This window comes from Oncorhynchus nerka, linkage group LG20 (assembly GCF_034236695.1).
Source record: "Oncorhynchus nerka isolate Pitt River linkage group LG20, Oner_Uvic_2.0, whole genome shotgun sequence".
Classification (NCBI taxonomy): domain Eukaryota; kingdom Metazoa; phylum Chordata; class Actinopteri; order Salmoniformes; family Salmonidae; genus Oncorhynchus; species Oncorhynchus nerka.
In genome coordinates, this window is record NC_088415.1 from 33278418 (window position 1) to 33292739 (window position 14322).

Genomic DNA, 14322 nt, shown 5'->3' on the forward strand with positions numbered 1-14322 from the left:
TCTCTACAAAGTATTGACTTTGGGGGGGTAATGCATGCTCAAGTTTTTCTGTCTTTTTTTTCTTGTTTATTTCACAATAAAAAATATTTTGCATCTACAAAGTGGTAGGCATGTTGTGTAAATCAAATGATACAAACCCCCCTAAAAATCTATTTTAATTCCAGGTTGTAAGGCAACAAAATAGGAAAAATGCCAAGGGGGTGAATACTTTCGCAAGCCACTGTAAATGTCCTCAATACACACAATACCCCATAATGACAAAGCAAAAACAGGTTTTTAGAAATGTTTGCAAATTGATTAAAAATAAAAAACAGAAGTACCTTATTTACATAAGTATTCAGACCCTTTGCTATGAGACTCAACATTTAGCTCAGGTGCATCCTGTTTCCATTGATCATCCTTGAGATGTTTCTACAAATTTGATTGGAGTCCACCTGTGGTAAATTCAATTGATTGGACGTGATTAAGGAAAAGCACACACCTGTCTTTATAAAGGTCCTACAGTTGACAGTGCATGTCAGAGCAAAATCCAAGCCATGATGTCGAAGGAATTGTCCGTAGTGCTCCGAGACAGGATTGTGTCGAGGCACAGATCTGGGGAAGTGTACCAAAACATTTCTGCAGGATTGAAGGTCCCCAAGAACACAGTGGCCTCCATCATTCTTAAATGGAAGAAGTTTGGAACCACCAAGACTCTTCCTAGAGCTGGCTGCCTGGCAAAACTGAGCAATCAGGGGAGAAGGGCCTTGGTCAGGGAGATGACCAAGAACCCAATGGTCACTTTGACATAGCTCTAGAGTTCCTCTGTGGAGATGGGAGAACCTTCCAGAAGGACAACAATCTCTGCAGCACTCCACCAATCAGGCCTTTATGGTAGAATGGCCAGACGGAAGACACTCCTCAGTAAAATGCACACGACAGCCCACTTGGAGTTTGCCAAAAGTCACCTAAAGGACTCTCAGTCCATGAGAAACAATATTCTCTGGTCTGATGAAACCAAGAATGAACTCTTTGTGCCTGAATGCCAAGTGTCACATCTGGAGGAAACCTGGCACCATCCCTACATTGAAGCATGGTGGTGGCAGCATCATGCTGTGGGGATGTTACTCAGCGGCAGGGACTGGGAGACTAGTCAGGATCGAGGCAAAGATGAACGGAGCAAAGTACAGAGAGATCCTTGAAAACCTGCTACAGAGCACTCAGGATCTCAGACTGGGGCAAAGGTTCACTTTTCAACAGGACAACGACCCTAAGCACACAGCCAAGACCATGCAGGAGTGGCTTCGGGATAAGACTCTGAATGTCCTTGTGTGGCCCAGCCAGAGCCTGGACTTGAACCCGAACGAACATCTCTGAAGAGACCTGAAAGTAGCTGTGCAGCAACTCTCCCCATCCAACATGACAGAGCTTGAGAGGATCTGCAGAGAAGAATGGAAGAAACTCCCTGAATACAGGTGTCCTAAGCTTGTACCATCATACCCAAGAAGACTTGAGGCTATAATTGCTGCCAAAGGTGCTTCAACAAAGTACTGAGTAAACGGTCTGAATACTTATGTAAATGTGTTCATTTAATTTTTTTGCAAAAATGTATAAAAACAGTTTTTGCTTTGTCATTATTGTAGCTATTAATACAGTTTATAAAAAACAATTTAATCAATTTTAGAATAAGGCTGGAACCTAACAAAATGTGGAAAAAGTCAAGTCTTTCCCGAAGGCACTGTAATGACCCGCGCATGTATTTGTATGTGCCCCTCTGTGTACGCGCACACGTCTGTGTGTGTGTGTGTGTGTGTGTGTGTGTGCGCTCGTGTACTGACTGCTATAATCCTTTACTGTGCTCTAATGCAGGCAGACAGATTATCAGGGATAGGACACTGACAGGACGAGGCAGAGACAGGAATGCAGCCCACAGACAAAGACCACTCAGTCCACTCAGCGAGGATGGGCCCTAGGCTGGGTGGGACTGGTGTGGGGTACAGTGTCTGTGTCAAAAACAAAGTCCCTTTAAGAAGAGTTTACAGTATATAGATAATATACAGTTTTGTATTTTTGCTGTGTTTTCTGTCAGACGTGTTTTTCATTTTAAACCAAACATCTAGCCCTACAAGAGTCCTTATGCTATTCAGTATGCTGTGGCCAGAGCTTTCTTGGCCGTGTATAGATTTTAGGGCAGGTGGATGTGGGCTGAATGGCTGCCTCAGTGCTGCTTCTAACTGAGGCTCTGTCGGTCGGTCTCTGTGACCCTCCTCCTACGATGACACAAAAGGGACTCTATAGTGCTCTATAGTGAATTCCATAGCACTAATTGGATATTTTCTGTGCAACAACATCAACGTATTGGATTAACCAACCATATTCCTATTGATCCTCATAGAAATGAAATTTCGTGACCTATAGTATCATGTTGTCAATAACTTTTTCACCAGAGAGGATGATGGTGGCCAGTGATCCTATGACTCATGTCTCCTAAAGAGGGATTGTTGTGTGTGACTTGGCTGATAAAGGTCTATAGGTTTCCCTTCATAGCCCAGATGACCTGTATGGATGGTGTTTCTGAAGTACCTCCCAAAAGCTGTCCATAGCGTCGTCAGCAGTAGCTTCATCGTAGGACCCCGACATTTTCCTGGTTGTGGTAAAGCAGGCTAAACTCTAAATGTGTCAGCAGCAGAGCTGGGTCCCTCACACACTGGAAGTGAGAGAGAGAGAGAGAGAGAGAGAGAGAGAGAGAGAGAGAGAGAGAGATTGCAATACATATACATGTAGAAAATACAATACAGTAGAACATCCTGCAACATTCATTATTTATTATATGCTATGAAATACGATACTTGGGCTTTCTATGGTATTCTGAAACCATATGTTTTCCATAACCAATCAGTGAGCAGCACTGATGAAAGGCTTCCTTTGGAGGCTCTGAGACCGTTCTAATAATGAAGTTAAAATAGGTCTTCTATCCCCATGCACACTGTTCTGTGGCCCCAAGGAACAGAAAGGCCATCTTCCACACGCATGTCCCAGAAACCACAGCACACCACAGGATCACTGTAATCATGGAGTTCTGACCCTGTATCGTACTGTTCAGTAGCTCAGCATAAACTGTCCCTGTCCCATGGCATGTTCCTTCTGGAAGAGTGCTACATTACACACATACTCACTGCACACAGACACACATGCATACTGTGCTAACACACATGGACACACACATAGACCCAACACAGACAGACTGGCAGGAACGCACACCACTCACACACACTCACTATATCTTCCTCTGAAAAGTCTACATGAAGTTACACAGCCCAGAGATCAGAAAAGAGACCAAAATAAACAAATTGCAGTCCTGTTTTAATTGATTTCACATAAACATCTAAGGTTATATAACTGTAGGTGCCTTCTAACAATGTGATTAAACTGCCAATTCATTTGTAAACCCTTCCTCCCTCTAAAACATATAGTGCTTCCTGGCTTTTCTCCAAGATTTGAGACGATTTGTATCTATTCCTTTGACGGCTGGTCGATTCTTCCCCACGAAGAATAAAATAGCACAGACTGGTTAGCGTTTATTCTTGTATTGAGCTCTAATTGAAACCTAATTCAGTTTGCTCTCCTTTACTGTCTCAATTAACTGTTCTTTAGTGGCATCTCCTTCATGCCTGGAAGTCTCCACAACAACTACCCAGCGCAAAACAGCAAGCACATGGAGGGATACACTACATTAAATAATGTTAAATGGTTTCCAAACAAGGTAGGAAACTAATTAAAGCTAGAATCAGGAGAATGTGTACCAGCCCAACAACAGCCCCTACACTTGATTTAGAACAGAACATGCTATGGTATGTTTCCTCAAACATAAAAAAATTGAGCAAAAACCTCAGGTTTGAAGTTATCATAGAGTAAGACACTTACTAGGTCATTCCACAAATGTGTCCCTTTTGGGTAGTGTAACTTGGTTGATTTTTAAAATGTATTTAACCTAGTTTTAACATTCTGTTATGACGAGCACATGTTCAACTTAATAAAAAACATGTTTTTCCATTCTGACTGTTAAATAAAAAAATGTCTATAGTAAGTGCCTATTTAGTGCCGAACAGGGTTGGTGATTTAATCTTAAATCATCCATAAATCCCCTTGTGACAGGGGGAATGGAATCTTGTTGTGTTCAAAAGTGAGGGGCAATTGAATGCAAGCTTCACAAAAAACAGTTATTTAAAAAAAAATTCTCGCCTGTCTATCCGTGGATAACAGGGTTTACGTGATATGCTCGACACACTTCAGTTTTCCACCACAAAACACCAGACAATGGCTGAAAGGATTAGAACCAGCTCACCTGATTTTACACTATGATTTAACTATTAGATATTTACAAAACAATAGTTACACCATATTAAAATGAGAGTTCACGTAACAGGGTTGACCTTAAAATGATGGACAGGTGTTTTTCTTTTCATAAAATGAATCGCCAATCACATTAACTAAACTCAAAACTAGGGCTTTACAATGATGGTGGAAATGTGGATAGAGTGCACAGAGGGACATGTCAATATGCTGGATTTGGGCACTTTATTGAATTGTGTCTGTGGTCTATATTAAATGGCACTTCAATCAATATAACATGCTTTTAAAGACCAATATTGGTGCCACATCTCTACTTAAAATATCAAAGGGACGCAAAAGTGACTCATTTCGTGGAACGATCCTACTAAGTTAGTAAGGAATTTTTAGGAGTAAAGGTGATAACCTATGTCTATTTGGCCTTATGCTGACTTCTCCATCTAGCATAGAGGACCAGTCAAAAATTTGGACACACTTACTCATTCAATAATTTTTCTTTATTTGTACTACTTTCTACATTGTAGAATAACAGCGAAGACATCAGAACTATGAAATAACACATATGGAATCATGTAGTAACCCCCAAAAAAGTGTTAAATAAAATTCACATTTAAAATAAAATAGAAATGAGGTAGTCACCTGGAATGCATTTCAATTAACAGGTGTGCCTCGTTAAATGTTAATTTGTAGAATTTCTTTCCTTCTTAATGTGTTTGAGCCAATCAGTTGTGTTGTGACAAGGTAGGGTTGGTATACAGAAGATAGACATATTTAGTAAAATACCAAGTCCATATTATGACAAGAACAGCTCAAATAAGAAAAGAGAAACGACAGTCAATCATTACTTTAAGACATGAAGGTCAGTCAATACAGAACATTTCAAGAAAGTTTCTTCAAGTGCAGTTTCAAAAACCATCAAGCACAATGATGAAACTGGCTCTCATGAGGACAGCCACAGGAAAAGAAGACCCAGAGTTACCTCTGCTGCAGAGGATAAGTTCACTAGAGTTACCAGCCCAAATAAATGCTTCACAGAGTTCAAGGAACAGACACATCTCAACATCAACTGTTCAGAGGAGACTGTGTGAATCAGGCCTTCATGGTCAAATTGCTGCAAAAAAGCACTACTAAAGGACACCAATAAGAAGAAAAGACTTGCTTGGGCCAAGAAACACGAGCAATGGACATTAGACAGGTGGAAATCTGTCCTTTGGTCTGATGAGTCCAACTGTGAGATTTGTGAGATGCAGAGTAGGTGAACGGATGATCTCTGCATGTGTGGTTCCCACCGTGAAGCACAGAGGAGGTGGTGTGATGGTGCTTTGCTGTTGACACGGCCAGTGATTTATTTAGAATTCAAGGCCCACTTAACTAGCATGACTACCACAGCATTCGATACGCCATCCCATCTTGTTTGCGCTTAGTGGGACTATCATTTGTTTTTCCAAAGGACAATGACCCAGCACACCTCGAGGCTGTGTAAGGGGTATTTGACCGAGAAGGAGAGTGATGGAGTGCTGCATCAGATGACCTGGCCTCCACAATCACCCGACCACAACCCAATTGAGATGGCTTGGGATGAGTTGGAACACAGAGTGAAGGAAAAGCAGCCAACAAGTGCTCAGCATATGTGGTAACTCCTTCAAGACTGTTGGAAAAGCATTCCAGGTGAAGCTGGTTGAGAGAATGCCAAGAGTGTGCAAAGTTGTCAAAGGCAATCATCAAGGCAAAGCGTGGCTACTTTGAAGAATCTAAAATGTAAAATATATTTAGATTTGTTTAACACTTTTTTGGTTACTACATGATTCCATATGTGTTATTTCATAGCTGTCATGTATTCACTATTATTATTCAATGTAGAAAATAGTAAAAATAAAGAAAAACTCTTGAATGAGTAGGTGTGTCCAAACATTTGACTGGTAATGTAATGGAATCACCTGGTGAACTAAGTAACACTCTGACCATTAGGGGGTGCAAAGGGTCGTAAACTTTCCGGTAAATTTGCTTAAATTCATCAAAAAAGTTTGCTTATAAAAGTGAACCTTTTTTTTCTGGGATACACACAAGGCAATTCTAGTTCTTGTGGCATATTTTGGTTAAACTATCCCAATTCAACGGAATTGCAACCCTTCGCATGCACAGTGCATTCTTCCATCACATGTGCAGTGCACTCTTCCATCACATGTTCAGCTGATTCTCAAGATCTTGCACACTAAGGAGAGGCTATTGAGCCCACACGACTACAATGTCTGAGCCAAGGACTACATGCTTTCTGGTAACTTTTGATTACAATACTGGGTGGGGTGAATATATTTTATACGACATACATGATTTTTTGTTAACAAGTAAATAGTAGCCTACAGCAAAGTGTGTTTAAATCATTTCTAACTTGTTAACAATTTCTGCTAGTTAGTTTTTGCTACCATGTGGGTTTAGCTTGCTTGAGCCTGCTAACTGAGGATTGTTAATTCACCTGTTTCCATACATGTTTCATTTTAAAACATGTATCTTACAAAGGAGTTGTTTAATCTAACTGCTTAACTATTTACCTGTACATGGCATTGTATTTGTAGTTTTTTTCCTCAACTTTACAGGAAAATGCCACGGGCACAATCTGATGTGTGGAAACATTTCACTGCAGCTAATGTAGAAGGAAAAGCTGTGTGCATTTGCAAATACTGTGCCAAATCATATTGTGAAGAATGTAAGAAAAATGCGGAATCATCTGGACAAGTGCATAAAGTTCCCTCAGCTCTCACAACAAACAAAAGTCCCTCTACTTCTATTCGAGGTGAAAATGATGAATCAGACACCTTATCGATAGCAACAGCTCATGGTCCTCCTGGAATCAGACGTTTTTTTGACTCAATGGAGGAACGTAGTCAGAGAAATGCTGATGAATATCTTGCTCGAGCTGTGTATGCAACTGGTTCACCTCTGATGCTCACAAGCAATGTGTATTGGAAGAGATTTCTGAAATGTTCTTCGTCCAGCATACAACCCCCCCAACCAGACATGCTTCATCTACTCATTTGCTGGATGCAGAGTTCAACAGAGTTCAGGTGAAGGTCAAGCAAATCATAGAGAAAGCAGACTGCATTGCAATCATCTCTGGTGGGTGGTTGAATGTTCGTGGGCAAGGAATAATTAACTACATCATCTCCACCCCTCAACCACTATTCTACAAGAGCACAGAGACAAGGGACAACAGACACACCGGTCTCTACATTGCAGATGAACTGAAGGCAGTCATCAATGGCCTTGGACCACAGAAGGTATTTGCACTGGTTACAGACAATGCTGCGAACATGAAGGCTGCTTGGTCTAAGGTGGAGGAGTCCTACTCTCACATCACACCCATTGGTTGTGCTGCTCATGCATTGAATCTGTTCCTTATGGACATCATGGCACTGAAAACAATGGATACAAGAGAGCCAAGGAAATGGTTAGGTATTTGAAGGGTCATCAAGTTATAGCAGCAATCTACCTCACCAAGCAAAGTGAGAAGAATAAGAGCACCACATTGAAGCTGCCCAGCAACACCTGTTGGGGTGGTGTTGTCATCATGTTTGACAGTCTCCTGGAAGGGAAGGAGTCTCTCCAAGAAATGGCCATATCACAGTCTGCTGATATGGACAGCCCCATCAAGAGGATCCTCCTGGATAATGTATTTTGTGAGAGAGTGGTAAGCAGCCTGAAACTCCTGAAACCTATAGCAGTAGCCACTGCACGGATTGAGGGAGACAATGCCATCCTGTCTGATGTTCAGACTCTGCTTGCAGATGTAAGAGAAGAAATCCGTACTGCCCTGCCCACTTCACTGTTGCTCCAATCAGAGGAAACTGCAGTTCTGAAATACATCAAAAAGCGTGAAGACTTCTGCCTGAAGCCCATACACGCCGCAGCGTACATTTTGGACCCCAAGTATGCTGGCAAGAGCTTCCTGTCTGGTGCAGAGATCAACAAGGCCTATGGTGTCATCACTAATGTGTCTTGCTACCTTGGCCTGGATGAGGGCAAGGTTCTTGGCAGTCTGGCGATGTACACTTCCAAGCAAGGGCTTTGGGATGGAGATGCAATATGGCAGTCGTGCCAACATATCTCATCATCCACCTGGTGGAAGGGCCTTTGTGGATCTGAGGCTCTTTCCCCTGTTGCCTCCATCATCCTCCAAATCCCACCAACATCAGCCGCCTCAGAGCGCAACTGGTCCTTGTTTGGGAACCCACACACCAAAGCACGCAACAGGCTGACCCAATAAAAGGGTTGAAAAATTGGTGGCCATCCGGGCATATTTGAGGCTTTTTGAACCTGACAACGAGCCATCCTCAACAAGGTTGGAAGGTGACCGTGAAGATGAGGCCTCAGAGTCTGATATTCAAGAGGTGGACATTGAGGAGGTCCAGAGAGAAGACATGGAAGTCTGAGAGGAAGACAACCAAAGCTTTAGTTTCTAGACTATCATTTTACAGATGTATGTTGAAAACGTTTTTGGGAGATGTAATGGGGATCATTCAATATTCACTTTTGTTGTTCAGTGAAATCATCCCATGTGAAGAGTCAACTCGATGAATTTAAATTCAATTCGTAACTAAATTGTTTTTTAAATTTCTATTGGAAGGATTTAATCATTTGCAATGATGTCTACTTATGATAAGGTATGATAAGGTTTATGTTTCTGTCTCCATATGATATGGTAAATATATCCAATGCAAAACACATCTACATATAAATGGTATTAATATTAATATATTTCCATTAATTCCCACCTCTGAATATTCCCCCTTCTGACCATGTTGAGTAAATCTTCAGAGGGAGCAGCATTTTGTTACCTTTATTTAACTACAGTTAAGAACAAATTCTTACTTTCAATGACAGCCTAGGAACAGTGGGTTAACTACCTTGTTCAGGGGCAGAACAACAGATTTTCTTTTACCTTGTCAGCTCAGGGATTCGATCTTGCAACCAACCAACCAACGCTCTAACCACTAAGCTACCTGCTGCCCCTGCATAAGTTGAGTGCTGTGATCAGTTTGACTTTTACACATGAAAGATGGGACTGGTAGAACTCAGAGGCCAATTTATATGCACATGATAGATAACAGCTCAAACGTTTCAGTCTTAATCTGTCACAACGCCACAATAATCATGAGCAGTTGGCATTAAGACTGAATTTGTGTGGTTTGTGTGGCTGTGCCTGCTACTTGAAAAAGTATGCAATAGAGAGGTACAGTGTTTCTACAGTGTGTTTACTTTGAACACATTTCTGCAGTATGTAACCTCAAAGCCTCGATGATGGGCTACTCATCTCAATCTGAACCAGGGAACATTTTGTACTGTGTGATGAATCGTGACACTAGCAGGAGCACCGAGGAGCACAGGCAGGGCAGCTATATTGCAGTTACAGTACAGCAATGGCTGAATCAGCCGCACAGTAACGCAGTGCAGTTTGTCAAACACAATATTTACAGTCACTGCGGCTCACACTGACAGATTTACTATGAGAGAGACCTTTAAATACTGTTGTTCGACGATGAAATAATATTGCCAGTTCTTTTCATATTCTCTGTGAAAAGAGAACTCCTCATGCAGAAAGAACAAGGACACACGGTTTGCCCTCCGCCTCCAGAAATGACCACTTCCTTGCCAGAGTAAAGGTTACAGCTTTGCTGAAGAGCAGGTGTATACACAGAGACCCGTGGGTGAAGAAAGAGCTCAGGGTCTCTCTGTGTACTGTCAGAGTCATTGCCCTGTAATTCTTTTGGGCAATAAGATCTATATCAGGCATAATAATCAGATGTCATGACTCAGCAAAGGCATTACATCTGTTTGATATGCTACAGACAATGTTTCAGCCAGCGGAGCCAAGACAACACGAGAGTGAGAATCTACTTCACTGTTTGTACTATAACACTCACAATACTTATTTTTCAATATGTCAATAGGCCGATGAGAAAGTAAAAGATGAAATTCCACACTTCAACCTGCTGGTCCAGTTCTCTAGATGACATCACTCACAAGCTATGACCCACCCATTATTATTGGTGTGATTCTCAGTTCAGTGAGATCATAGGTCCGTCTACCTGTCTGTCAGTCTGGCCCTCCAATTAGCCTATGGATCCTCCAGAGCCGGCTAAGCCCCCCTCTCCTTCTCCGTGGCCGACGTGAGTAAAACATTTAAACGTGTTAACCCTCACAAGGCTGCTGTCCCAGACGGCATCCCTAGCCGCATCCTCAGAGCATGCACAGGCCAGCTGGCTGGTGTGTTTACAGACATTTTCAATCGCTCCCTATCCCAGTCTGCTGTCCCCACATGCTTCAAGATGGCCACCATTGTTCCTGTACCCAAGAAGGCAAAGATAACTGAACTAAATGACTGCCGCCCTGTAGCACTCACTTATGTCATCATGAAGTGCTTTAAGAGACTGGTCAAGGATCATATCACCTCCACCTTAACGGCCAGCCTAGACCCACTTCAGTTTGCATACCGCCCCAACAGGTCCACATACTATGCAATCGCCATCACACTGCCTTATCCCATCTGGACAAGAAGAATACCTATGTAAGAATGCTGTTCATTGACTACAGCTCAGCATTCAACACCATAGTACCCTCCAAGCTCATCATCAAGCTGGAGGCCCTGGGTCTCAACCCCGCCCTGTGCAATTGGGTCCTGGACTTCCTGATGGGCCACCCACAGGTGGTGAAGGTAGGAAACATCATCTCTACTCCGCTGATCCTCAACACTTGGGCCCCACAAGGGTGCATGCTCAGCCCCCTCCTGTACTCCCTGTTCACCCACGACTGTGTGGCCATGCACGCCTCCAACTCAATCATCAAGTTTGCAGACGACACAACAGTAGTGGGCTTGATTACCAACAACGATGAGACAGCCTACAGGGAAGGTGAGGAAACTCGGGAGTGTGGTGTCAGGATAGCAACCTCTCAGTCAACGTCAACAAAACAACGGAGATTCAGGGAACAGCAGATGGAGCACCCCACTATCCACATCGAAGGGACAGCAGTGGAGAAGGTGGAAAGTTTTAAGTTCCTCGGCATACACATCACAGACAAATTGAAATGGTCCACCCACACAGACATTGTGGTGAAGAAGGCGCAACAGGAAGGTGCAACAGGAGGCTGAAGAAATTTGGCTTGTCACCCAAAAGCCTGACAAACTTTTACAGGTGCACAATCGAGAGCACCCTGTCGGGCTGTATCACAGCTTGGTACGGCAACTGCTCCGCCCACAACCGTAAGGTTCTCCAAAGGGTGGTGGGGTCTGCACAACGCATCACCGGGGGCAAACTAACTGCCCTCCATGACACCTACAGTACCCAATGTAACATGAAGGCCAAAAAGATCATCAAGGACAACAACCACCTGAGCCACTGCCTGTTCACACCGCTACCATCCAGAAGGCGAGGTCAGTATAGGTGCATCAAAGCTGCCACCGAGGTAACTGAAAAACAGCTTCTATCTCAAGGCCATCAGACTGCTAAACAGCAATCACTAACTCAGATAAGCTGCTGCCTACATTGAGACCCAATCACTGGCCACTTTAATAAATTGACCACTAGTCACTTTAAACAATGTCACTTTAAATAATGTTTACATATCTTACATTACTCATATCATATGTGTATACACTGTACCATCTATTGCATCTTGCCTATGCCGCTCGACCATCACTCTTTCATATAGTTATATGTACATATTCTCAATCATCCCCTTTAGATTTGTGTGTATTAGGTAGTTGTTGGGAAATTGTTAAGATTACTTGTTAGATATTACTGCACTGTCGGAACTAGAAGCACAAGCATTTCGCTACACTTGTATTAACATCTGCTAACCATGTGTATGTGACCAATAAAATGTGATTTGATTTGAAAAGCTGAGCTCATGAAGAAACCCATATGGCTCTACACTACACACCACTATAATATGGTTATTATACTATAGTGAATAAAGATAGATTTGAGCAATCAGGCCTGAGGTGTGATATATAGCCAATATACCACGGCTAAGGGCTGTCCTTTTACGCACGACGCAACGCATCAGCCCTTAGCCATGGTATGGTATATTGGCCATATATCACAAACACCCGAGGTGCCTTATTGCTATTATAAAACTGGTCTTTAATGGAATAAAAGCAGTAAAAATAAATGTTTTGTAATACCCGTGGTCAGCCAAACGGCATTCAGGGATCGAAACACCCAGTTTCTAATATGTTTTAAACATTCATTCATTTGGGTGAATGTGAAATGTTGTGTAAAACATGCTCCATTTTACAGGCATCCATACAATAAATTATATTGGATAAACACAAACCACACCTAAACATACAGTTGAAGTCGGAAGTTTACATACACTTAGGTTGTAATCATTAAAACTTGTTTTTCAACCACTCCACAAATTTCTTGTTAACAAACTATAGTTTTGGCAAGTCGGTTAGGACATCTGCTTTGTGCATAACACAAGTAATTCTTCCAACAATTGTTTACAGACAGATTATTTAACTTATAATTCACTGTATCACAATTCCAGAGGGTCAGAAGTTTACATACACTAAGTTGACAGTGCCTTTAAACAGCTTGGAAAATTCCAGAAAATTATGTCATGGCTTTAGAAGCTTCTTATAGGCTAATTGACATAATTTGAGTCAATTAGAGGTGTACCTGTGGATGTATTTCAAGGCTTTACCTTCAAACTCAGTGCCTCTTTGCTTGACATCATGGGAAAATCTAAAGAAATCAGCCAAGACCTCTCAGAAAAAACATTGTAGACCTCCACAAGTCTGGTTCAACCATGGGAGCAATTTCTAAACGCCTGAAGGTACCACGTTCATCTATACAAACAATAGTACGCAAGTATAAACACCATGGGACCACGCAGCCGTCATACCGCTCGGGAAGGAGACGCGTTCTGTCTCCTAGAGATGAACGTACTTTGGTGAGAAAAGTGCAAATCAATCCCAGAACAACAGCAAAGAACCTTGTGAAGATGCTGGAGGAAACAGGTACAAAAGTATCTATATACCCACAGTAAAACGAGTCCTATATCGACATAACCTGAAAGGCCGCTCAGCAAGGAAGAAGCCACTGCTCCAAAACCGCCATAAAAAAGCCAGACTACGGTTTGCAACTGCACATGGGGACAAAGATCGTACTTTTTGGAGAAATGTCCTCTGGTCTGATGAAACAAAAATAGAACTGTTTGGCCATAATGACAATCGTTATGTTTGGAGGAAAAAGGGGGAGGCTTGCAAGCTGAATAACACCATCTCAACCGTGAAGCACGGGGTTGGCAGCATCATGTTGTGGGGGTGCTTTTCTGCAGGAGGGACTGGAGCACTTCACAAAATAGACGGCATCCTGAGGCAGGAACATTATGTGGATATATTGAAGCAACATCTCAAGTCATCAGTTTTTTTGTCGCAAATGGGTCTTCCAAATGAACAATGACCCCAACCATACTTCCAGAAGTGTGGCATAATGGCTTAAGGACAACAAAGTCAAGGTTTTGGAGTGTCCATCACAAAGCCCTGACATCAATCCCGTAGAAAATTTGTGGGCAGAACTGAAAAAGTGTGTGGGAGCAAGGAGGCCTACAAAGCGGACTCAGTTACACCAGCTCTGTCAGGAGGAATGGGCCAAAATTCACCCAACTTATTGTGGGTAGCTTGTGGAAGGCTACCCGAAACGTTTGACCCAAGATAAACAATTTAAAGGTAATGCTACCAAATACTAATTGTATGTGAACTTCTGACCCACTGGGAATGTAATGACAGAAATAAAAGCTGAAATAAATCATTCTCTCTGCTATTATTCTGACATTTCACATTCTTAAAATAAAGTGGTGATCCTAACAGGGAATATTTACTAGGATTAAATGTCAGGAATTGTGAAAAACTGAGTTTAAATGTATTTGGCTAATGTGTATGTAAACTTCCGACATCAACTGTAACTGTATACTCTTTGAAAAAACTGTATA

At 42.2% G+C, this 14322-nt stretch overlaps 1 protein-coding gene across 3 annotated transcripts in view; it reads right to left on the reverse strand.

The window, feature by feature from the left end:
- LOC115102310 (protein kinase C and casein kinase substrate in neurons protein 1-like) overlaps nt 1–14322 on the reverse strand; it is a 60909-nt gene that overhangs the window by 20834 nt on the left and 25753 nt on the right. For all 3 annotated transcript variants that reach the window (XM_029622133.2, XM_029622130.2, XM_029622132.2), the window contains one exon: nt 2563–2686. In XM_029622133.2, the coding sequence (XP_029477993.1) occupies nt 2563–2619 (57 nt within the window). In that variant the 5' untranslated portion in view covers nt 2620–2686. The remainder of the gene's footprint in view (nt 1–2562; nt 2687–14322) is intronic.